This window comes from Rhinopithecus roxellana, chromosome 5 (assembly GCF_007565055.1).
Source record: "Rhinopithecus roxellana isolate Shanxi Qingling chromosome 5, ASM756505v1, whole genome shotgun sequence".
NCBI lineage: Eukaryota > Metazoa > Chordata > Mammalia > Primates > Cercopithecidae > Rhinopithecus > Rhinopithecus roxellana.
Window position 1 is genome coordinate 88,759,102 of NC_044553.1, and position 27,247 is coordinate 88,786,348.

General features: G+C 40.1%; 1 protein-coding gene across 2 annotated transcripts in view; it reads left to right on the forward strand.

Annotated features, from left to right (window-relative positions):
• The window catches only part of ESR2 (estrogen receptor 2), a 70,129-nt gene that overhangs the window by 15,993 nt on the left and 26,889 nt on the right, over positions 1-27,247 (forward strand). For both annotated transcript variants that reach the window (XM_010383689.1, XM_010383688.2), the window contains exons 4-6: positions 10,749-10,865; positions 19,663-19,962; positions 23,057-23,195. In XM_010383689.1, coding sequence (XP_010381991.1) covers positions 10,749-10,865; positions 19,663-19,962; positions 23,057-23,195 — 556 coding nt within the window. The remainder of the gene's footprint in view (positions 1-10,748; positions 10,866-19,662; positions 19,963-23,056; positions 23,196-27,247) is intronic.

The window sequence follows — 27,247 nt, forward strand, 5'->3', positions numbered from 1 at the left end:
AGAGGAAAGAGTTAAAGCTCTTACAGTTGTAGTGCATAAAAGATCCTTTCTTTCCACTGCAGTAACTGAAAGTGGTCACTCATTTTTTAAAATTGTCTCAAATAGACCAGGACGGTACAGTACTGAGAAATTCCTTGCATTTTTTTTTCTTTTTTCTTTTTTTTTTTTTGAGACGGAGTCTCTCTCTGTCGTCCAGGCTCAGTGCAGTGGCACAATCTCGGCTCACTGCAAGCTCCACCTCCTGGGTTCATGCCATTCTCCTTCCTCAGCCTCCCGAGTAGCTGGGACTACAGGCACCTGCCACTGCGCCTGGCTAATTTTTTGTATTTTTAATAGATACCAGGTTTCACCGTGTTAGCCAGGATGGTCTCGATCTCCTGACCTTGTAATCTGCCCGCCTCAGCCTCCCAAAGTGCTGGGATTACAGGCGTGAGCCACCACGTCTGGTCCATTCTTTTTTTATGATTTTGAACTTGTCTTGCTAACTTGATTTATAAGCTAATTGACCATATCTTAGTCATGTATCTGTCACCTTCACTGTACGAATGCACTGGAAGCTGTGTTGTGCTTGCTGTTCCATTGATACTTTCTTGGCTTCCTCACACAATGAGTTGCCGTCAGACTGATAAGTGCTGCTGTTTCTCTCCTGGGTTATGGAGCGCAGACGAAGGAGGACATAGGGAGAGAGACCTCATCACTTTGTCTGGTCCAGATGAAGGCACGGCTTGTTTTTCAAGCTTATCCTTTCCTTTTTGTTCTCTTTCCTGTTGGTGTTCCTTTAATAAATATTTGTTGAGCACTGTACTGGGCTCTATGGATACAGTGGCGAGCAAGACAACAGATTACAGATTCCATGAGGACCAGGGTTTTTGTCCATTTTGCTCACCAGTAGCACTTAACAATTCCTTGCATATGATTTTTCAAAATTAATTGGGCTTATACAGAGTTCTGTATCCTTTTTCACTTAATATTGTCTTATAAGCATTTCTGTTGTTAAATTTCCAGAGACTTGTTTCACAACTGTGTAATATTCTATCTTATCAGATTTATTTAACTCTTTATTGTTGAAGATCTTATCAATTATTTTCAGGTTTTTTTTTTTTTTTTTTTTTTTTTTTGAGATGGAGTCTCACTCTGTCGCCCAGGCTGGAGTGCAGTGGCCGGATCTCAGCTCCCTGCAAGCTCCGCCTCCCAGGTTCACGCCATTCTCCTGCCTCAGCCTCCCGAGTAGCTGGGACTACAGGCCCCGCCACCTCACCTGGCTAGTTTTTTGTATTTTTTAGTAGAGACAGGGTTTCACTGTGTTAGCCAGGATGGTCTCGATCTGCTGACCTCGTGATCCGCCCGTCTCGGCCTCCCAAAGTGCTGGGATTACAGGCTTGAGCCACTGCGCCCGGCCCGATTTTCAGTTTTAAACAATGCTGTGGTTAATTTATTTGTTCATGAAGTTTTGAAAAAATCTCTAATAGTTTCTCTGGATATATTTTTAGAACAAATCTATGGGATCAGAGTATATTAATGTTTAAAGTTCTTGACATGTTTTCAGGTGTTCAAGTCTCAAGAAGGTTGTACAGACTTGCTCTTCTGCCAGCAGCATGAGTGTCTCTTTTACCAACCTCTTGGTAGCATTGACTCTTATCAAAAAGAAAAAACCTTGCTACATTGGTATCTTTTGGTTTTAATTTGCTTCTCTTTATTAGTGAGGTAAATGTTTTCTCATAAATTTATCTGCCATTTGTGTTTTCTGTTTTATCTTTTTTATTCAGAGCTTTCGCCCATTTTTCTATGGGGTTCTGACATTTTCCTTTTAAATTGTGTGCTTTATATATTAACCTATTATTACATGTATGACAAATATTTTTTCCACTTGACTCTGATTTTGATATGCAGAAATATTTAATCTTTAAATAGTCAAATATTACCAACTTTGATAGTTTTGTATGTAGTTTTTAAGCCTAGAAAGTCCTTTCACACCCAGGCATTATATAAACTTTTGCCTATGTTTTGTTATTTAATAGTTTGTTTTTACATTTTATTATTTAATTCAAAAGGAATTTATTTTGGCATACTGAATGAAATAATCAAATGTATTTATCTCTAAATAGTTAATTTTCTCCACATAATTTTACTGAATAAATCCATTCATTTTTCATTGATTTTTAAAATATGGGAGTCAATTTTAAAAAGTTGAGTTTGTGATATAATTTCCATACAATAAAATTTACCTATTTTAATTATATGGGTTTATGAGTTTTGAAAATATGTGTAATCATGCAACCACCACCATAATTAAGATGGGAATTTATTATCACCCCCCAGAATTCGCTTATGTCCACTGCAACCCATTTCTCCTGAATTTCCCTGTCCCTGGGAATCACTGGTCTCTTTTCTGTCCCTCTAGTTTTGCCTTTTTGAGAATGTCATACTGTATTTCAATTTGGCTTTTTACTTATGATGCTTTTGAGATTTATCTGTGTTGTTGCATGTATCTGTAGTTCATTCCTTTTTGTTGCTGAATAATATTGCAATGTATAGATACATCACTGATCATTCATTCATTGGCATTGTTTAAAGTTTTGTGCTATTTTGAATAAAACTGTTGTGAGTGTTCATGCATATCTCTCTGTGCAGACATATGATTTTGTTTCTCTTGGGTACCTACGTGTAAAACTGCTAGTTGTGTGATAAGTATATGTTTAACTTTATAATAAACTAACAAATGGTTTTCCAAAGTGGCTGGACCACTTTGCATTCTTGACGACAATGTATGAGAGAGTTCCCGTTGCTTTACATCTTTGCCAAAACTGGATATTGTCAGTCTTTTCAATTTTTGCCCTTTTAATGGTATGCAGTAGCATCTCATTGTGGTTTTAATTTGCATTTCCCTGATGATTTTGTGCATCTCTTCATGTTTCCATTGGATTTTGTTTCTCTACATATGTATAAATATGATATACAAAGTTCTTATGTATATTAGCATTTTATTTGACTGTTCCATTGATCTCTCTCTCCATTCTTGCATAAGAACTATTTTACATGATTCTACATTATTTCAACTATTATGGTGTTATAATGTATTTAACACCTGCTGGTACAAGTTAAAAAATGTCCTAGCCATTTTCTCTTGTTTGTTCATAGGAACGTTAGAATGATTTTATTACGTGATCTTTCATCTTTAAATTCAAAGATAAAAAAGAAACAAAATTCTAAAAGCAGCAAGATAAACCTGTCTCTACTAAAAATACAAAAAATTACCCTGACATGGTGGCAGGCGCCTGTAGTCCCAGCTACTCAGGAGGCTGAGGCAGGAGAATGGTGTGAACCCGAGAGGCGGAGCTTGCAGTGAGCTGAGATCGCCACTGTACTCCAGCCTGGGTGACAGAGCGAGGAAAAAAAAAAGGAAAGAAACAAGTAACATACAACAGCGCTCCGACATCTGGCAGCAGACTTTTCAGTGGAAACCTTATGGGCCAGGAGAGAGAGGCATGATATATTTAAAGTGATAAAGGAAAAAATTTTTACGCTATAATAGTGTATCCAGTGAAAATACCTTTCAAGCATGAAGGAGAAATACTTTCCCAGATAAACAAAAGCTAAGGGATTTCATCAACACTAGACCTGTCCTACAAGAAATGCTAAAGGGAGTTCGTCAGTCTGAAAGAAAAAGATGTTAATGAGCAATAGGAAATCATCTCAAGGTACAAAACTCACTGGTAATAGTAAGTACATAGAAAACCGCAGAATAGTGTAACACTGTTAATTGTGGTTTGTAAACTACTCATATTTTGAGTAGAAAGCCTAAAGGAAGAACCAATGAAAAACAGTAACTATAACAACTTTTTTTTTGAAACAGAGTCTCACTCTGTCATCCGGGCTGGAGTGCAATGGTGCAATCTTGGCTCACTGCAACCTGTAACTCCCAGGTTCAAGGGATTCTCCTGCCTCAGCCTCCCAAGTAGCTGGGATTACAGGCACCCACCACCACACCCGGCTAATTTTTGTATTTTTAGTAGAGACAGGGTTTCACCATGTTGGTCAGGCTGGTCTCAAACTCATGACCTCAGGAGATCAGCCTGCCTCAGACACATGTAGATTGAAAATAAAGGGATGGAAAAAAATATTTCATGCAAATGGAAACCAAAAAAGAGCAGGAGTAGCTATACTTACAACAGACCAAATAGAGTTCAAGACAAAAACTATAAGAAGAGTCAAAAAAGGTCGCTAATAATAAAGGTGTCAATTCAGCAAGAGAATATAACAATTGTAAGTATGTCTGGAGCACCCAGATATATAAAGCAAATATTATTAGAGCTAACGAGAGAGACAGACTAATACAGTAATAGCTGGACACTTCAACACCCCACTTTCACTTTCAGCATTGAACAGATCATCCAGACAGAAAATCAACAAAGAAATGTCAGACTTAATCTGCACTAAAGACCAAATGGACCTAATAGATGTTTACAGAATATTTCATCCAGTGGCTGCAACATAAACATTCTTTTCCTCAGCACATGGATCATTCCGAAGGATATACCATATGTTAGGCCACAAAACAAGTGTTAAAACATTTTTAAGAAATGGAATCAAATCAAGTACCTTCTCTGACCACAATGGAATAAAACTAGAAATCAATAAAGAATTTTGGAAACTATACAAACATGGAAATTAAACTCCTGAACAACCAGTCTGTCAATGAAGAAATTAAGAAGGAAATTAAAAATTTCTTGAAACAAGTGATAATGAAAACACAACATGCCACAACCTATAGGATACAGTGAAAGCTGTACTAAGAGGAAAGTTTATAGCTTAAGTGCCTATATCAATCAAAAAAGTAGAAAAACTTGAAGTGAACAACCTAATGATGCATCTTAACTAGAAAAGCAAGAGCAAACCAAACCCAAAATTAATAGAAGAAAAGAAATATTCATAAAAAGATCAAAGCAGAAATAAATGAAATTGAAACCAAGAAAACAACACAAAAGATTCACAAAATATGAATTTTTTTGAGACAATAAACCTGACAAACCTTTAGCCAGACTAATTTTTTTTAAAAAAGAAGAGCCAAATAAAATCAGAGATGAAAAAGGAGACATTACAATTGATACTGCAGAAATCTGAAGGATCATTAGAGGCTATCATAAGCAACTATATGCCAATAATTTGGAAAACCTGGAACAAATGGATAAATTTCTAGACACATACAACCTGTCAATATTGAACCATGACGAAATCCGAAACTTCAACATACCAGTAACAAGTAACAAGATTGAAGCTGTTATAAAAAGTCTCCCGGCAAGCTGGGCGTAAGTGGCTCATACCTATAATCCCAGCACTTTGGAAGGTCAAGGTTGGAGGATCACCTGAACCCAGGAGTTCAAGACTAGCCTGGGCAACACAGGGAGATCCCTATCTCTACAAAAAAAAAAAAAAAAAAAAAAAAAAAAAAAAAAAAAAATAAGCCAGGTGTGGTGGTGTACATCTGTAGTCCCAGCTCTTCAGGAGGTTGAGGTGGGAGGATTGCTTGGGACCGGGAAGTCAAGGCTGTGGTGAGCCAAGATTGCACTACTGCATTCTAGCCTGGGTGATGGAGTGTTATCAGGTCTCACACACACACACACACACAAAAGTCTCTCAGCAAAGAAAAGCCCGGGATTGATGGCTTCATTGCTGAATTTTAGGAAACATTTAAAGAAGAACTAATGCCAATCCTATTCAAACAATTCTGAAAAATAGAGGAGAAGGAGGGAATAGTTTCAAAATCATTCCGTGAGACTCGTATTACCCTGATACCAGAACCAGACAAACATCAAAAGGATATGATCAATATCCCCAATGAATATTGATGCAAAAATCCACAATAAAACACAAACCAAACTCAACACATTCAAAAGATTTTTCATCATAACCAGGTGGAATTTATCCCAGGGATGCAAGGATGGTTCAACATATGAAAATTAATTTAATACAACATGTCAACAGAATGAAGGTTGAAACCATATGATAATTTCAATTGATGCTGAAAAAGCATTTGATAAAATTCAACATCCCCTCATGATAAAAACCCTAAAAAACTGGTATAGACGGAATATACCTCAACACAATAACAGACATATATGACAGACCCATGGCTATTATACTTAATGGGGAAAAACTGAAAACCTTTCCTCTATATGGAACATGACAAGGATGCCCACTTTCACCACTGTTATTCAACACAGTACTGGAACTGCTAGCTAAAGCAATCAGAAAAGAGAAATAAAGGGCATCTAAATTGGAAAGGAAGAAGTCAAATTATCCTAGTTTGCAGATGATATGATCTTATATTTGGAAAAATCAAAAGACTCCACCAAAAAACTATTAGATGTAATAAATTCAGTAAAGTTGCAGAATACATAATCAACATAAATCGGTAGCATTTCTGTATGCCAACAGCAAACAATCTGAAAAAAAAAATCTAAAGTGATCTCATTTACAGCAGCTACAAATAAAATACCTGGGAATTAACTTAACCAAAGAAGTGAAAGGTCTCTACAATGAAAACTATAAAGCATTGGTGAAAGAAATTGAAGAGGACACAAAAAAATGGAAAGATGTTCTGTGTTCGTGGATTGGAAGAATTAATATTGTTAATATGTCTATACTACCCAAAGCAATCTACAGATTCAATGCAATCTCTATCAAAATACCAATGATGTTTTTACGGAAATAGAAAAAACAACCCTAAAATTTGTATGGAACCATAAAGATCCAGAATAACCAAAGCCATTCTGAGCAAAAATATCAAAACTGGAAAAATCATATTACCTGACTACAAATTATACCATAGAGCTATAGCAACCAAAACAGCATGGTACTAGCTTAAAATAGACATAGGGATCCATGGAACAGAATAGAGAACCCAGAAACAAATCCATACATCTACAGTTAACTCATTTTTGACCAAGGTGCAAGAACACACCTTGGGGAAAAAGTCTCTTCAATAAATGGTACTGGGAAAACTGGACATCCGTGTACAGAAGAATAAAACTAGATCCCTCTCACCATATATAAAAATCAAGTCCAAATGGATCAATGACTTAAATCTAAGACCTCAAACTATGAAACTACTAAAAGAAAACATGGGGAAACACTCCAGGACATTGGTTGCAGCAAAGATTTCTTCAGTAATACCCCACAAGCACAGGCAACCAATCAAAAGTGGACAAATGGGATCACATCAAGTTAGAAAGCTGCTTGCATGGCAAAGAAAACAATGAAGAGACAACCCACAGAATGGGAGAAAATATCTGCCAACTACCCATCTGACAAGGGGTTAATAATCAGAATATAGATGGAGCTCAAATAACTCTAGAAAAAAAATCTAATAATCCCATTAAAAAATAGGCAAAAGATCTGGCTAAACATTTCTCAAAAGAAGGCATACAAATGGCAAATGGGTATATAAAAATGTGTTCAACATCATTAATCATCAAAGAAATGCAAATCAAAACTACAATGAGATATCATTTCACCACAGTCAAAATGGCTTATATCCAAAAGATGGGAAATAACAAATGCTAGCGAGGATGTGGAGAAAAGGGAACCCTGCTATACTGTTGGTCGGAATGGAGATTAGTACGACTGCTATGGAGAATAGTTTGACGTTTCCTCAAAAAAACTAAAAATAGAGCTACCATATGATCCAGCAATCCCACTGCTGGGTATGTACCCAAAAGAAAGGAAATCGGTGTATAGAAGAGATGTCTGCACTCCCATGTTTGCAGCAGCACTGTTCACAATAGGCAAGATTCGGAAGCAACCTAAGTGTTCATCCACAGGTGAATGGATAAAGAAAATGTGGAACATATACACCACTATTTAACCATAAAAAAGAATGAGATCCTGTCACTTGCAACGACATGGATCCAACTGGAAGTCATGTTAAATGAAATAACCAGGCACACAAAGACAAACCTCCCATGTTCTCACTTGTGGGAGCTAAAAATGAAAACAATTGCGATGCCTCATGCCTGTAATCCTAGCACTTTGGGAGGTCGAGGCGGGTGGATTGTCTGAGCTCAGGAGTTTAAGACCAGCTTGGGCAACACGGTGAAACCCTGTCTCTACTAAAATACGAAAAATTAACTGGGCGTGGCAACATGCACCTGTAGTCCCAGCTACTCGGGAGGCTGAGGCTGGAGAATTGCTTGAACCCAGGAGGTGGAGGTTGCAGGGAGCTGAGATCACGCCACTGAACTCCAGCCTGGGCGACAGAGTGAGACTTCATCTCCCTCCCACCACCAAAAAAAAGAAAACAATTGAACTCAAGGAGATAGAGTAGAAGGATGGTTGCCAGAGGCTAGGAAGGGTAGTAGGAGTGGAAAAGTGGGAGTCCCAGCTACATGGTAGGCTGAGATGGGAGGATTGCTTAAGCTCAAGAGGTGGAAGTTGCAGTGAGTTGAGATCACACCACTGCAACTCCAGCCTGGGCAACGGAAGGAGACTCTGTCTCGGAAAAAAAAAAAAAAAAAAAAAAAAAAAAAAAAAAAAAAGATGATAGATCAAAGCACTTTAATAAAATTGGGCCATACTAGAGATGCTATTGTTTGAAGTAAAAGATATGAAGTGTAGTTAATAATTTAAGTGTAATAGAAGAAAAGGAGCCTAAGAAAGCTTGAAAAACATTATTGCACTTCATATACATCTTCTTTGCTTACATTATCGTGAACAATGCTGCAACAAACATAAAAGTGCAGATATCTCTTTGCAACATGAGAGGTTCATGTAGATATAAGAGACTGTGAAGACTGTGTCAAGATTGGAGTTACAATTAGGTTTTTAATTACCTCTTCTGGCCAGCTGTGGTGGCTTACACCTGTAATCCCAGCACTTTGGGAGGCCGAGGCGGGCGGATCACCAGAGGTCAGGAGTTTGAGACCAGCCTGGCCAACATGGCCAAACACCATCTCTACTAAAAATACAAAAATTAGCAGAGCATGGTGGTGGGTGCCTGAATTCCAGCTATTTGGGAGGCTAAGGTAGGAGTATCACCTAAATCCAGGAGGCAGAAGTTGCAGTGAGCCGAGATCATGCAACTGCACTCTAGCCTACGCAATAGAGGAAGAGTCTGTCTCAAAAAAAAAAAAAAAAAAAAAAAAAAAAAAATTACCTTTTCATTGTATGCTAACGTGTAGAATTCTGCATGTACCATGTCCAGTTTAAAGAATGATTATAAAGCAAATCCCTGTGTAACCAGTGCTCAAACAATGAAATAGAATATAATAGCTCCCCAGAATCTCTCTGGGTGGTCCCTCCTGCCACACCCGCTTCCCTCCCTGCAGAGGTGGGACAGTCCTCCTTTCTGCCTTCCTTGCTGTGTGTGGTTTTGCCTCCTACACATGCATCCCTAAATAATGCAGGTTCATTTTCTCTGTTTTTGAACTTTGTGTTCATGTCTTCTCCTACATATTCTTTTGCAACTTTTTTCTTTTATGACTTGCTCATTTCATTTATTTTTGAGATTCATTTATTCTCCGCTCTGAAATTCTGGTTCATTATAGGCTTAATGTAAGATGTTCAGGCCATATTGTTTATTAGAAAGGCATCAAAATGCCCTACTCACTTTCACTTTTGCTTTTCATCTATTTTATTATAATTTCTATTAACCCTTTCTCAGACCCATGTAGCTGTCCTCATCCTCCCTACCAATACCCTGTCCAGACATCTTCTCTCATTTGCACAAATATAGCAGGCTGTCATCTGGTTTCATGGCCTCATCAGTTTTGCTGCCTCTCATTGGTTCTTCGTACTGCATCTGAAACGATTTTTGAAATGTAAATATTCTTAGCTCTTCCTTGCATAAAAGAATTAAGAGTATCATTGTCTTAGAGATTGCTATATAACTAACAAGTTCAAACTCTTAGGATTTTACTACAATGAGTCTTATTTTCTGTACTTCTATGTCTTTGAGTTGTTTAGAGTAACTCTACTTCATAAACTTGGTTCTGGGCTTCTGGGGAGGTCAGGTCTGTTCCACATGTCCCCACGTTCTTCTTGGACCAGTGGCTACCTCACAGGAGCTCGAGAGGCCAAGCCAAACTGTTGGAGCAGCACATTTATTGATATATCATTGGCTATAGAAAGTCCTGTGGTCAAGCCCAACATCAATTGGTAGGGAAGTGTTTACTCTCTGCCCACTCTAGTACACTGCATGGTCGCAAGGCCGAGGGAGAGAATGAAGAATTGAGAACAGTAATCCACCACAACTCTTGTCAATAGCAGTACTTTCTGTCATTATTTAGATTGCTAATTTCTTTATTTGTTCCTTTTGTTATTTTGACTATGAATTCCCATTAAAATATTGTATTAAACCCAAAAGAGGGATATATGTAAAAGAATATAAAAAGTTGAATTTGATGGCTTGATTTACAACTCTTGAGTTCTGTGACTTGGAGCAAATCAATTTAATGTTACTGTCTCATTTTCCATATCCAAAGGATATATTTTTATATCTCTCTTTTGAGAATTCCAAGAATATGCAGAGAATAACATATTAGTCAAAAACCAGGATATTGAAATGTTCCTAGGTCTCCTTTACTCATTAACAAGGTGTCAATGTAGCTTGACTTTGCCTTTGTACCTATACTGGTCATTAAGAAGATGTCCTCTATCTCTCAGCTGGAAAGTGTTATCAGTGTTGTTGACCAGGAAGAGATTTAACCAAGAGATGGTATCAATAATCTTTCTTCCCCCCCACTCTGCTATAGGCCATAATGATTATATTTGTCCAGCTACAAATCAGTGTACAATCGATAAAAACCGGCGCAAGAGCTGCCAGGCCTGCCGACTTCGGAAGTGTTATGAAGTGGGAATGGTGAAGTGTGGTGAGTGCTTGCTTCCCTTCTTATTGTATATGGACCTTTCTAAAAGCCCTGTCCTCTGAGGAACTGGGGACAGTAGCCGGGAAGAGAGATTTAGGACATAGTAATTAAGTATTTGTGTGTTGTCACATTGGAGGGGGCATTGACTTATCCACAGTAACTGCAGAGAACAGAGCTGGGGTGAGTGGGAACAAATTATGGGAGGCAGATTTTGGCCCCAAGTAGAGAAGAACTTTCTACAGTTCAAGTGGTCTGACCACAGAATAAATAGGCCACCAGATGGTTTAGGGGACTTCTAGCCACTGGAATCCTCAAACAGGGCTGGGTGGCCATCTGTCTGTGATCTTGAAAAGTCCAGTTCTAAGGATGAAATCCTGGTAAATGTCCATGGTTAAAGCTTGTGACAAAAAAGTAGTGTATCTTGTGGGTTACTGGGGTAGCCATGGGGAGGCTCATACCTATCCCCTCGTCTAGCTTTCTAGAAGTGGAAAAATATGCAGGAGTCAGAAAGATAATGGAACTATGAAAAGTACATACAGCATAGATTTTGTTCTATGACAGTAATAGATGTATACATATGTATATGTAATACATTCACATACATATATTCACATGTATTTTATATACTCACATATATTCACATATATTTTATACACAAAGAAAAGTGAGCACTTTAGTATATAACTGACAAAGATGCCAACACCCAGCTCTCTCCACCTGGCTAGCTTTTGGTTCACTTGTCTGTACTCACTTGCTTGTTTATATGTACTCCGAGCAGCTCTGCCTGCACTTACTCTTCTGCTAGCCAGTATTTTACCTGTGGTTGGTTGTAATTTCTCATTGTAATTATTTGAATTTAAAGCAAAAATCTATCACTTTACTTCCTGACAATTTCTTTTTCTATTCTTTCTTTTTTTTTTTTTTTGAGAAGTAGTCTTGCTCTGTTGCCCAGGCTGGAGTGTAGTGGCATGATCTCGGCTCACTACAAGCTCCGCCTCCCGGGTTCACGCCATTCTCCTGCCTCAGCCTCCTGAGTAGCTGGGACGACAGGTGCCTACCACCATGCCTGGCTAATTTTTTGTATTTTTAGTAGAGACAGGTTTCACCATGTTAGCCAGGACGGTCTCGATCTCCTGATCTCGTGATCCGCCTACCTCGGCCTCCCAGAGTGCTGGGATTACAGGTGTGAACCACCGCGCCCTGCCCTCCCTGACAATTTCTTAGTAGCTCTGCCTCGTGAGCATTCTCTGCCCTTTTCTTTTTCTCTGTGTATGTAACAGATTAGAACCCTCAGCGATTATAGTTCAGTTACAGCAGAAGTTCTCTTCATCTGATCACACTTCTCTGGCTTCCTAGAGTCACCGATGATCTTCATTTCCTCTGTAGAACACCCTGCCAGTGCCCATAGCCTCACAGTGTGTATTGGTTACTCTCTCGAACACCTAAACATTTCCATTCCCACCGCTTTACTTTATCCTTATCAGAAACCAGTGAGCTTCTTCTCAAACCTGTTTCTACTCACTGTAATTGTTACATTATAAAATTTAATTAAAATTTGTGCAAACATGAATAGGAAAAGACAAGTTTGGTTTTTTCTGTGAAAGTTTAGTTGAGGTTGGGTGTGGTGGCTCATGCCTGTAATCTCAGCACTTTGGGAGGCCGAGGCCTGCATATCATGAGGTCAAGAGATCGAGACCATCCTGGCCAACATGGTGAAACCGTGTCTCTACTAAAAATACAAAAATTAGCCGGGTATGGTGGCGGGCGCCTGTAGTCCCAGCTACTTGGAAGGCTGAGGCAGGAGAATAGCTTGAACCTGGGAGGCAGAGGTTGCAGTGAACCGAGATCATGCCACTGCACTCCAGCCTGGCGACAGAATGAGACTCCGTTGGGTGGGGGTTGATGTTTAGTTGAAAGTTTTTTTTTTTTTTTTTGAGACGGAGTCTCGCTCTGCCGCCCAGGCTGGAGTGCAGTGGCCGGATCTCAGCTCACTGCAAGCTCCGCCTCCCGGGTTCCCGCCATTCTCCTGCCTCAGCCTCCCGAGTAGCTGGGACTACAGGCGCCCGCCAGGTCGCCCGGCTAGTTTTTTGTATTTTTAGTAGAGACGGGGTTTCACCATGTTAGCCAGGATGGTCTCGATCTCCTGACCTCGTGATCCGCCCGTCTCGGCCTCCCAAAGTGCTGGGATTACAGGCTTGAGCCACCGCGCCCGGCGCATTGAAAGTTTTGAATAAAATCTTAAAGGACTAATAACTATTGAGATAGATATGGGTGAGACTGGGGGGAAAAACAAAACAAAACATAAACCTTGGGAGATCCTGAATTCAGAATTCCTTAGAAGTATCTAGGTTCTTGCTCTGTTTTTGTTTTAAAGAAGCTGAAACTGAAAATCCAGAGATAATATCTCATGGGTACGTTTATGCAGAAAAGTGACTTTGTCTAATTGGCCCAGATGCATAAAGAGAAAGCCTTGGTGCTCTGACAAAATATTGCAAATAAATGCTTTAAGTTTTAAATTAAACAATATTTTAAGGTGAGTGTGTGTGTGTTTAAAAAATGATTTCCAACTTAGTCTTAAGAATGCTTTTATTATACTAGGATTCATTGCACAGCTATAGCCCTCATGGCTCAAGGCAGTGTATGCTGGGAAGAGCATAAAGGTTGGATCCCATAGAGTCTATGTTTCATTTTTGTTTCATCACTTCTTGCTGACTGTGACTGTGCTCAAACTACTGAATCACCTCTTTGGCCCTCGGTTTTCATATCTCTGAACAGAGATATCTGCTTCACTGGGTTTTGTAAAGAATAAGTATGAAAACATATATAGGCCGGGCACGGTGGCTCAAGCCTGTAATCCCAGCACTTTGGGAGGCCGAGACGGGCGGATCACGAGGTCAAGAGATCGAGACCATCCTGGCTAACACGGTGAAACCCCGTCTCTACTAAAAAACACAAAAAACTAGCCGGGCGAGGTGGCGGGTGCCTGTAGTCCCAGCTACTCGGGAGGCTGAGGCAGGAGAATGGTGTAAACCCGGGAGGCGGAGCTTGCAGTGAGCTGAGATCCTGCCACTGCACTCCAGCCTGGACAATAGAGCGAGACTCCGTCTCAAAAAAAAAAAAAACAAAAAACATATATAAAGACTTAGCACAGTAACTGACGCTCAATTTTAGTTTTCCTTCCGTTCTCTCTCCTTCCCTGAAAAGCTCATATGAGTTTTGATACAACACCATTTCATGAGATAGAGTACAGAGGGATGGTTAAAGAAGATTTCATAGAAAAGGGAATGAGAGAAAGTTTGTTTAATTTAGCCAGAAAGTCTAAGAAAAGACTGTATTCTCTTTGGAGATTACAGAAGAAATGAGATGGGTTGTTGCACATATACAATGGGATATTTTGCCCTTCACTGACCATAGAGAAAGACCATTAGAGGTGAACTTTCTTTTTTTTTTTTTTTTTTTTTTTTTGAGATGGAGTCTCGCTCTGTCGCCCAGGCTGGAGTGCAGTGGCCGGATCTCAGCTCACTGCAATCTCCGCCTCCCGGGTTCACGCCATTCTCCTGCCTCCCGAGCAGCTGGGACTACAGGTGCCCGCCACCTCGCCCGGCTAGTTTTTTGTATTTTTAGTAGAGACGGGGTTTCACCGTGTTAGCCAGGATGGTCTCGATCTCCTGACCTTGTGATCCATCCGTCTCGGCCTCCCAAAGTGCTGGGGTTACAGGCTTGAGCCACCGCGCTCGGCCGAGGTGAACTTTCTTAACTCTGTCTGTGTCCTTTCCCATCACTCTTCTTATCTGCCCTCCCAAAAACCCTTTCTGCACACTTTTTCTTCCATCAGGTCTCGGAGGATTAGAGATTATACTTGCATGTTGGATCCTCTTGCACCATCCCGCTTCTTTTATTCTGAAACCATTTAGTCTGTTATCACCTTTTTCTTCTGAATTTCTGATCTTGTCTTTTCTACTGAAGTGTGGATGTGGTCATACAACGGTAGGACAACACCCACCTAGACTAACTTAATGGATGAAACTTCATTATAAGGATACACTGAAATGTAAGGAGCCAGGAAATCCATCTGAATAGCCATGTATTTGGCCTATATCCCTGTATTGGGACAATAGTTCAACATATTTTGGGTGCCATATCTTTATACAACTGCTGTATAGTCTTCCATGAAAGGGATTTGATAGGTAGGTAGTATAAAATAGTGGTTAAAAACACCAGCTCTGGATTTAGGTTGCTGCTTGGGTTTAGATCCTGCTTCTGCTATTTTCTAGCTATGCCATCTTAGACAAGTTATTTGAGCTTATGTTTGGTTTCTCCTCTGTACATTGGAGACAGTAATAGCTCCTGTACTGTAGGGTAGCTGTCAGGATATGTGCAATATGCAATGCCTGGTGCATAGAAGCTTCCAGTAGACATTAGCTGCCATTAGTATTGTTGATCGCTACTATCATCATCATCTTTGGCTGGGGTTATTTACCACTCCTATTTGGTGGAGCTGCTCATTAAGCTCACTCAGAGGCAGCTGCCTAGGTTACAGTGTCAAAGCCACAACACTAGAAACATCCTTGATAGAAAAATGAGTTCCTTGTCAAGGGCTTTATTTATTGAGTCTAGAATCCCCAGAACTCACTACAGGACCTAGAATGTTAGACTTTGTCAGTGAAAATTTGTCAAGTAAATTTGAACGTATAAATTCAAAATCTCTCACTTTGGGTATGTAAAGGGTATATAAATCTGTTTTGTAATTCTTTATCCTTATGTACTCTACAAAAGAGAAATGTATGATCAGAAAGGGACTTTTTTTTTTTTTTTTTTTTTTTTTGAGACAGGGTATCACTCTGCTGCAACCCAGGCTGGAGTGCAGTGGCACAACCTTGGCTTACGGCAACCTTGACCTCCTAGGGCTCAATTGATTCCCTTACCTCAGCCTCCCGAGTGGCTGGGACTACAGGTGTGTGCACCACCACACCTGGCTAATTTTTGTATTTTTTGTAGAGACAGGATTTCACTGTGTTGCCCAGGCTAGTCTTGAACTCCTGGGTTCAAGTGATCCTCTTGCCTCAGCCTCCCAAAGTGCTGGGGGATTACAGGCATGAGCCACCTTGCCTGGCAGAAAGGTGCTTTTTAAAAGCATACATTTTGCAGCAAACCACCATGGCACATGCATACCTATGTAACAAACCTACATGTTCTGCACATCTATCCCAGAACCTAAAGTATATTAAAAAAAAATTAAGAAAAACATACATTTTGCTCCATTTTATCCTGGGTTTATAATTGACCTTAAATATCCATAGCATTGTACTTGATTACTAATAAAATGAATTGTATTTTAGGCCTTTAATTCTTTTAGCAGTAAATTTGGTTCAAATGTTCTGAATAAATAGAGCCCTTTCTTCTACTATAACTAGTCAATGTTAAGAGGAAATTCTGACAAATTTTTCCAGTAGCCAATAATTTAAATTTGCTCATATTTTCTAACTGATATTTATTTTAAAAATGTAAACAATTTAGTGAATAAACATAATGATGGGAGTATAAAACTAAGCATTTTGCAGATTTCAACTTTTAGGGTTTTTTTTTTTTTTTTTAAGGGAAATTCATATAAAAGTTGTAACCATGCTAATGACATCCTTACTTATAACGTGTTTTTCTTAATTTCCATTTTACATTTTTGTCTTTAACCAGTGAAAACTTATAAAGATTTTGGTGCTCAAATATATAGGGATTTGGAAGTTATATTTTTGTTGTTGTTTTCCATTTTTCTTATGGTCAGAGAAAATGGTCTTATGCCTATTTTACTTAGGATTTTCTTCATTGCCTAGTATGTGATAATTTTTGCGAAATATCTATGGCCTTTGTAGATCAAGCTTGTTAATTATGTGGTTCAAATATTCTGCATTCTGACTCTTCACTCTTTCAGCTGTTGAGAGAGAGGTTTAAATATCCCATTTTAATAGTGCATCTGCCAGTTTCTCTTTTTCTTTCAATCACTTTTGTGTTGTGTTTGGACGCTGTGTTTTGTTGTTTGTTTGTTTATTTATTTTTTCAACGGAGTCTTGCTCTGTCATCTAGGCTGGAGTGCATGGCATGATCTCAGTTCACTGCAACCTGTGCCTTCTGGGTTTGTGCGATTCTCCTGCCTCAGCCTCCTGAGTAGCTGGGACTACAGGAATGCGCCACTATGCCTGGGTAACTTTTGTATTTGTAATAGAGACAGGGTTTCTCCGTGTTGGCCAGGCTGGTCTCGAACTCCTGACCTCAGGTGATCCGTCGACCTTGGCCACCCAAATTGTTGGGATTACAGGCGTGAGCCACCACACCTGGCCTTGGTTGTTTTGAAGTATATGAGTTTAGAATTATTTATCTTTTTAAAATATTCTGGCAACAAGTCTCCTTATCTATAATAATAATTTTTGCCTTAAAGTTTATTTGTCTGGTATCAGTAGAGTAACATCAATTTATTTGGTTAATTTTGCCTGTTATGTATTTTTCTATCTGTCTACTTTGTTTTCCTATATGTTAGTTGTATATCTTACAACTAATCTATGTCTAGATTTAAAAATATGTACGATTTCAGGTCACTCTTAAATGGTCAATTTGGTATTTTTTGTTTATTGTGACAACTGATATTTGGGTTCATTTCTATCATCTTATTTTGTGATTTAAAAAATTTTATTATGTATTTTCTACTTCTTCCGTTTTGGGAGTTGATCACATTTTTATGTTTTCTTTTTCTTCTTTTACTAGTTTAAAAGTCATGCATTCTGTTTGAATTCCCTTTTTTCTTTTGAGACAGTCTCGCTGTGTCACCTGGGCTGGAGTGCAGTGGCGTGATCTTGGCTCACTGCACCCTCCGCCTCCCAGATTCAAGTGATTCTCCCGCCTTAGCCTCCGAAATAGCTGGGATTACAGGTGTCTCCCACCATGCCCAGCTAGTTTTTGTATTATTAGTAGAGATTGGGTTTCACTCTGTTGCCCAGGCTGGTCTTGAACTCCTGACCTCAAGTGATCTGCCTTCCCCCACCACCTTTGGCCTCCTAAAGTGCTGGGATTACAAGTGTGAGCCACCATGCTTGGCCATGTTTCAATTCCTTTAATGATATTTCTGCTTTTTAACATGTGTTCTTGATTAATTTGAGAATTTAAGCTTCTGTCTTCCCAAAAAAGAATCTTAGAAATTCTAACCAAAATAATTCCTCTCTCATTTTACATGTTATTGTTTGGTATTTTGGTTCCACCTTGTTTCTATATCACCAAAACTTACTTATTGGGCTGGGTGTGGTGGCTTATCCCAGCACTTTGGGAGGCCAAGGCAAGTGGATCACTTGAGCCCAGGAGTTCGAGACCAACCTGGGCAACATGGCAAGACCCTGTCTCTACAAAAAATACAAAAATTAGTCGGGTGTGTTGGTGCACACTTGTAGTCCCAGCTACCCAGGAGGCTGAGGTGGGAGGATCACTTGAGCCTGGGAGGTTGAGGCTGCAGTGAGCTGTGATCATGACCATACCACCATACTTCAGCCTGGGTGACAGAGACCTTGTCTCTAAAAAAAAAAAAAAAAAAAAAAAAAAAAAAAAGGTAAATAAATCCAAAGAACAAGCATATAAATCAACTTTGCTAGTAATTAAAACATATAAAGTAAAGCAAGATGGTTAGTCACTTGTTAGATTAGCAAACATTAAAAATGATTTTTAATGCCCAATGGGTTCGGAGAAAATAGATAGTCAAACTATTGAGCACTGGGTAACATAGTAAGACCCTATCTCTACAAAAAAATTTAAAAATTTGCCAGACATGGTGGCATGTTCCCGTAGTCCCAGCTACTTGGGAGGCTGAGGAAGGAGGATTGCTTGAGTCCAGGAGAGGAAGGCTGCAGTGAGCTGTGATTGCATCACTACACTCCAGCTTGGGCAACAGAGCAAGACTCTGTCTCAAAAATACGATTATAATAAAATAGTGTACATACTACAATCTAATTTTGTGTATAAAGGCTGGGCATGGTGGCTCACACCTGTAATCCCAGCACTTTGGGAGGCTGAGATGGTCAGATCACCTGAGGTCAGGAATTTGAGACAAGCCTGGCCAAACATGGTGAAATCACGTCTCTACTAAAAATATAAAAATTAGCTGGGCATGGTCGTGGGCACCTGTAATCCTAGCTACTCAGGAGGCTGAGGGAGGAGAATTGCTTGAACCTGGGAGGCTGAGGTTGCAGTGAGCCGAGATCGCACCACTGAACTGCAGCCTGGGTGACAGAGTGAGACTCCGTCTCAAAAACAAACAAACAAAATAATAATTTTGTATATAAAACATGGAAAAATATAAAGGCATTAAAAAGACTGAAAGAATTTATGCCAAAATTTATTCTCTTCCATATTTTCCAGATTTTTTCACTTAATTTGCTATTTGAAATGTACTTGTTTAAGTATGAATAAAGAACTATATACATATGCACACATGCATATAAACATTTTAAGAATGTGTTAAAAGTATATTATTTGATACCTTTGGAAATATCCCCATTTTCTACCTGAAGAAAATTCCTAATTTTATGGTTTGGAAACAGGTTTATGAGCACGCTTTATAGAGAAATGGTGTTAGTATCTATAGATGACCTGGAAATGGAGACCTAAAAAGTTCCTGAAAAGTTATGTCGTTGGTTTTCCTAGTACAGTCACGACCATAGTAATCTTTGGTACGTGCCCCACAGGCTCCAGAAAATAAAAGTCAAGCTTCTTTTACTTGACTGCGGTTTTACCCCGACAATTTGAATGACCCTGCTTTCCTCTTCAGGCTCCCGGAGAGAGAGATGTGGGTACCGCCTTGTGCGGAGACAGAGAAGTGCCGACGAGCAACTGCACTGCGCCAGCAAGGCCAAGAGGAGTGGCAGCCACGTGCCCCTAGTGCGGGAGCTGCTGCTGGACGCCCTGAGCCCCGAGCAGCTGGTGCTCACCCTCCTGGAGGCTGAGCCACCCCATGTACTGATCAGCCGCCCCAGTGCGCCCTTCACCGAGGCCTCCATGATGATGTCCCTGACCAAGCTGGCTGACAAGGAGTTGGTACACATGATCAGCTGGGCCAAGAAGATTCCCGGTAGGGCTTTCGGGCTATTAGTTTTCCATGTACTTGTAGAAAGGCCTGCTGCTAATATTTAAAGGACAAGAGTATAAAGTAGACGTCTGTGAGCTGTGCCTAGATATTTAACAGTTTCTCAGCTGGATTCGTAACTTTTGAGTGCAATATGTTCCTTCCTCCCGTCTTGGCATAGCTACCTTCAACAAGGCCACGTTCTGATTCAGAATTCTGAGACTCCTCTGAGTTCTGTACCCAACATGGTAGTGAAGAAAGAGTTGTGCATGGCCCAGCCATTTCTATTCTTGACTCTCTTCTTTTCCCGTGGCTAGATGCTTCCCATACTACCTGGCACAAACCCTATCCTGTGTGTCCACATCTGCTACAGACACTCACCTGTCGGCCCCCTCTCATGCCTAGAGGTGGTCTGGGAGGATGGACCCAGGGAACCCACCCAGACTCTGGAACTGGGCTTGGGGTCATTTGGGCAAGAAATCCTAGAGTCCTGGAACCTGGAACATGGTTAAGATGATAGACTCCACATTGCCCCATTTCTTGGCTCTGGATTCCTCACCTTGAGAGGAAGGGCATGGTGGGGTAGGGTGGGGTAGAGTACAGTATGACTAGTTTGAAAGTGAAAGGTTCATCAGATGCTAAATAGAATTTTGTAAATTATTGTTCCAATAGAGAATCAATATTATATACACAAATGAATATGTATGGACAAATAGAGTAAATCAGTGGTTGAAGTTACACGAATCATCAATGGGCCCATAAACTTGGAATGCTATCAAGTTAAAAATGAGCTTAGTTACTCATGAGTTATCATTTGGAACCTACATTTTCCATCCTCTAAAGTGATCACTTCTCCCAAGCCCATTTGTAACATAGACCTGAAGTGCTGTATGATGCTGAAATTACCAGCTAATTATCATTTGACTTGGTGTTTCTGTAGAAGAGTGAATCTAGGATTCTAACCTAGAATGACAACACCCCACAATCCCCCTGTGAAAGCTTCTCCATGCCCTTCTTCACAGTCCTTGAAGAAATGAAGCCTCTTACAAGTTCTGAGCCACTGGGGGCGTTCCCATGGCCTGGGGGGCAACGACTGCACTGGGCAAGCTGTAAAGATGAGGAGGGGTGAGAAGGTGGGGGAAGAGAAGTTTCAGGTAAAGAGCCCAGGGAACTGAGGCCTATGGTGACAGTATCATTTGGGGACTTTTGTTGAACTGGGCCCATTTCTTCTGAGCTTCCTGAGGATTTTTGGTTTCGAGTTGTATTTTGTTTTGTCTAACATCTTCACCTTTGCCAGAATTATTTTTTTCTCTGCTTTTTCCCGGAGGAGGCAATCCTGATGCACTTTCCTCTAGTTTTTGCTTTAAGTGTATTCCAAACACGATTTTCAGGACCACACACGGAGAGCAGTGATGAAATTAATTTTTGCTGAAAGCTGTGCCACTTCTTTGTGCCATAAGAAGTCTGAACTCTTAAACTGCGTTATTCCTTATTCAAGCCTGGTGTTTTGAAAAGTTTTCAGGAAATGTAGGCATAGTCTGGAGGTGTGATTTTCTCCCCCTCTCTTAGCTGGCATAGTCATTGTCCAAACCAAAAAAAAAAAAAAAAAAAAAAAAAATTAAAATATCATCTATTCTTGATCTTGTTGAATATCTACAAGGTTAAGAGCCATGATCTCTTGGGTAGGCTTATTGTCTATTACTATGGGTGAGATTGGGAAGGTGTATACATATTAGGAATCTAAACTGAGCAAAGCATGTGGATTTAGAAAGTATTTATCCATCTTTACACTCATAACACCATTACATTCTCCTTGAGACAGATTTACATTATAATTGTTCAAAGACTTGAACACATGTGTTCTCTCTGCCATAGTTTCCTCATCCGTAAAACAAGAATAAGAGATCTTGCCTATAGGACACTCTCAGAGATAGGCATTGTTACCTCCGTTTTCCTATAAGAAAAACAAAGACTTAATGGGAGATTAAGTGACCAGCTAGAAAGAGGCTGAGCTGGAGTTCAAACCAGAGTCCATTTCACTCCAAGGCTGTGTCTTTTGTTACCATATTTATATTACATGGCCCTCTCCTTTTATCATGGCTTGTGAAGGAAGCCCCAGTGTTCTCTACTTTGCTTTTGATGTGCTTCCTTCCCCAGAGATTACCTGTTTCCAAACAGTACTGTGACCAACATGGGTTATTAGGTTGTCAGGACCTGCTTTGTTATTATATTTGCTCTTTATTTTATTTATTTATTTATTTATTTTTTGAGACAGGATCTTGCTCTGTTGCCCAGGCTGGAGTGTAGTGACGTAATCTCAGCTCACTGCAGCCTCAACCTCCCAGGCTCAAGCAATCCTCCCACTTCAGCCTCCAGAGTATCTGGGACTACAGGCACCTACCACCATGACCAGATAATTTTTTGTAGAGATGGGGTTTCTCCATGTTGGCCAGGCTGGTTTCAAACTCCTGGGTGCAGGCAATCCACCCGCCTTGGCCTCCCAAAGTGCTGGGATTACAGGTGTGCGCCACTGTGCTTGGTGATATCTGCTGCTTAGGATAGAATCGCCCAGAAACAGTGCTTCTACCCAGAAGGATCTTAACACTGGATGGGAAATTTTAAGCGATCAGATAAATCCTTGAAGTTGCCTTGGCTTTCTGCGAGGGCTGACACTGCTGTCTGCAAGCCTCCAACCCCAACCTCCACCTACCCCATTCCCCCACCCCTTCTGATCCCAGTCAAAGATTGGGTCAGACAGGCAGCTGCTCTCACTGGCAACCAAGCATCAACCTTCTCAGTAGTGCAAAGGAATTATCAGGACACAGCTAACAAAGATCAGTTCTGAGCCCAGGTCATCATGCTTGACAAACTCTAAATGAAGTATATTTGTCTCTAGAAGGGGTCCAAGACTGGAAACTGAGTCGTGCAGCTTAACTGCAAAGTTTTCTTCCTTTAATGAGTAGTTAATCATATCTATAAAATATCGATTCCCTAATGGTTTGCGTTTTCTTAGTGTTTTAACACTTGCCATTCTGTCTCTACAGACACAGGAAGCTGAGGAGGAGGGTGGGGGTGTCTCACCGCCTCTTGCTTTCCCCAGGCTTTGTGGAGCTCAGCCTGTTCGACCAAGTGCGGCTCTTGGAGAGCTGTTGGATGGAGGTGTTAATGGTGGGGCTGATGTGGCGCTCAATTGACCACCCCGGCAAGCTCATCTTTGCTCCAGATCTTGTTCTGGACAGGTGAGAAAAAATGCATTGTGTTTCTTCTCCCACTTGTTTGAGTAAGGTGCTTAGTGGGAACAAAGTCCTGGGTGCTGCAATTAAAATCTCACACTTGCAGAGCAATTAGAGGATGATAGTATCATCAGTTCCTTCACTGGGTCAAGAATCGGAGAAGGAGAGTTGAGTCCAGGGATTCAGGGTCCTGTGACTCATTTTTAATCTGTGGTGCAGCAGTATTTACAGGCCGGCACTTTAATAGGGGAGTGTATCCTGTAGGTATGTGGCCACTACATGTATAAGTCGACAAAGACTTTTCTGCATTAAAAATTCCATTTTCAGGTTATAATCTTAAGTTGTCCTGCTGTTTTTTGTACCTATAGTGACCAATTACGTCTGGAGCTTTCTGGACAGGTGATAAAATTCTTACAAATCTGCCAAGTTTATTTTCTTATGCTTTAACTCATTCTATTTTTTTTTTTTTTTTTTGTCTGAGACGGAGTCTCACTGTCACTCAGGCTGGAGTGCAGAGGTACAGTCTTGGCTCACTGCAACCTCGGCTTCCTTGATTCAAGTGATTCTCCTGCCTCAGCAACTCGAGTAGTTGGGATCACAGGTGCCCACCACCACGCCAGGCTAATTTTTCTATTTTTAGTAGAGAAGTGCTTTCACCATGTTGGCCAGGCTGATCTTGAACTCCTGACCTCAGGTGATCCACCCACCTCAGCCTCCCAAAGCTCTGGGATTACAGCCCTCACTGTACCCAGTCTGCTTTAACTCATTCTAATGCATGTACTATACAGCATTTTTGGCAATAGTGGTGGAAGGAAGGGTTACTAAAACCACATGAAACTTAACAGAAAATGGGACGTGATGCTATCTGTATCTTGGTTGCATTTGATTTTCTTTTAAAGATGACACAGAAAAGGAACCAGTTTTTAATTGACTTAGGTGAACTGTTTATGGAGGGAAAGCTGGACTATATAAAAACACTCAAACTTTTTAGCAGGAAAGTAGAATACCCTCTTGGTGTAAATTCGAGCAGTTTGAAATCTGCATGGAAATTGATTTCCACGCCCCTTTTGTGGAAAAAGTGCTAGTGTTGAATGTTCAGCCACATCTGAGTCTGCACAGTGTGGGAGGATGCCTAGTGTCTACCCCAACTCTTGCATTATAATCCTGTTACCACTTTAAGATCATCCATAGACCCTGTGTTACACAGATGAAGAGTGATGCCCCAAGGTATCAGTCCCCATTCTGCCTTTTGTCATGGTTGACAATGTTGTTAAAAGAGCACTGTTCTGCATAATGAAGGTGTTTTGATAGAGAACAGATCCTTTGGGAAGAGCTGGAGGATGGATTGACTTGAACGAGAGCCCAGGTGGTAAACCATGGAGAGAGGCTCTGGAAGACCAGAGAAGTGCAGGGCACAAGACGCTTCAGTAACAAACAAAATAGCTAACCTATTGGCTTGTATGTGCTTGGCAGCACCTTATGCACTTAACTTATGTCAACACATTTAATCTTCACAATCTTCCTGCACCCTTAAGGGAGTAGGACCCATTATTATCTCTATCATTCAGATATTTGGAAATGGGAGATTAATAAACCTGCTGACAGGTAGGATAGTAGGTGGTGGGACTGGACTTAGGGGATTGCCAAACGGCAAACTAACTGTCTACTTTATTCTGCCTGTTGTCCTGGGTGACAATGTAGACAAAGAGCACATTCTTCAGTACAGAGATGTTTTGGTACAGAACAGCCCTGTTCTACTCATAACACACTGCAGAAACCCACTCTCCCCACTGTCATCTCAGGGTACCATGTTGCAAGGCAGGCTGAAAAGCCAAGCACCTAGCCAAGCCATTGTATTCTGCTTGGTGTTTTAACTGAGGACAAATATACATATGTATAAATACACACATATAATTCTCCTAGAGGTTAGTCCTAGGGAGACGTTCCATCCCTTGACAAATCAAATAATTTGCAGACTTTGGGATTAAATTGTTTTATCTCTTGTCTTGATTTCTAAATTGATGCCAAAGTTAGTGTTTATTTTTGGTGACTGATTCATTCCTGGTTTTTAGTACAATTAACTCTCCACTCTCCTGTTTCTCTGTATGGGTTCTTTAATTCGTGTAATTGTGTGTATACATTACTATAAGTGGACACAAATCCTGGAAAAATATTAGGCCTACCTTTTAGTTAGTAGAAGAAAAGTTATTTTTTTAACAAATTATTTATAATAGACTCACACTGCCTTTATAACTTATGTGAAAGTATTATGTTTTACAACATAAATCTAGTATGTTTGAGTATAGAAGAGGAATTCTTGGGAATTGTAAATGCATTCACATTGAGCAGACTTTTTTTTTGAATGATTACTGGTGTTTATTTTTTGTTGCAATTTTTAGTAGTTTTTGTTTGTTTGTTTTTTGTTTTTGAGACAGAGTCTCACTCTGTCACCCAGGCTGGAATGCCATGGTGCAATCTCAGCTCACTGCAACCTCCACCTCCCAGGCTCAAGCGATTCTTGTGCCTCAGACTCCCGAGTAGCTGGGATTACAGGCATGTGCCACTACATCTGGCCAATTTTTGTATTATTATTATTATTTTTTTTTTTAGTAGAGATGGGGTTTTACCATGTTGGCCAGGCTGGTTTTGAGGTCCTGACTTCAAGTGATCCCCCAACCTCAGCCTCCCAAAGTGTTGGGATTACAGGCGTGAGCCACTGCTCCCAGCCTACAATCTCTAGCATTTTTAACACATTAACTTTGTGAAGTCAGGAACTTGAAGTCTAAGATAGTTCAGTTACGTAGTCATCTCTTATACAGATGAATATACTTTTATGTAATAGGTGTATTTGTAGAGGAGTTGCTCATTCAAAAAGTCAGGAGTCATGCTCCATAAAGGAGTTCTATTACAACTCTTTTTTGCAAAGTGAAGACATAATCTTCATACTATTTGAAAATAACTGTCTTCTGCTGGATTGTCCTAGCAGAGTTTCTTCAGGTGGTAATAAGGCTGTATAAACAGTGAATACAACTAACAGCCCATTTGTGGATACTGAAACTATAATTTCTGTTTCCCTTTATTCTTGTTGAGGTTTCTGCAACAAGAAAACTTGTATCTACTGAGGATGAGAGGAAAATCTAGTTACTCCAGCTTATTTCTAAGCATTTAGTTCTTCTTTTACTAACCACTGAATTCATCATAAATTCATGTGAAGATCCTCTACGGAACCTGATTTTCTACTTGCTCAAAAAAAAATCACATATGCAAAGGCATTTTTGTGTCCTTAGTATCAACAGGCAACTGACTAATGTTAAATTATTAGTCAGAGGAAGTTTGTATCTGGGCTTGAATCCCATTGTGGACATTTGCAGAGAGGTTCATGGAATTATATATGTATAAATGTCTTGAGTTTACATTCGCATTAGTTATTTGTATGCTAAATTCCTTCAAGGTAGCCACCGAATTTTCAGTTCCCAATTTTAATTTACCCTTTGTACATAAGTAATTTCACTTCAGTTATTAAGTCCTTTTTATGTTCTAAGCCTTAAGCACTCCCTGCCATTGCCATATACACAGAGGTAAACCATGGTCTGTACCCAGGTGTGTGCTGCCAGGAGGTATATATATATAGGTACAAAATAGTATACCCCAAAGGGAGGCCCACTCATTCAACATTTTGTTGTTGTATTAAACAATACTCTTCTTTAGGCCAGGCACGGTGGCTTACACCTGTAATCCCAGCACTTTGGGAGTCCGAGATGGGTAGATCACCTTAGGTCAGGAGTTCGAGACAAGCCTGAGCAACATGATGAAACCCCGTCTCTACTAAAAATACAAAAATTAGCTGGGTGTGGTAGCAGGCGCCTGTAATCCCAGCTACTTGGGAAGCTGAGGCAGGAGAATTGCTTGAACCCAGGAATTGGAGGTTGCAGTGAGCAGAGATCACTTCATTGCACTCCACCTGGGGCGACAGAGCAAGACTCCATCTCAAAAAAAATAAAAAACAATATTCTTATTTTATAAAGAGTGATTATTGGCCAGGCTCGGTAGCTCACGCC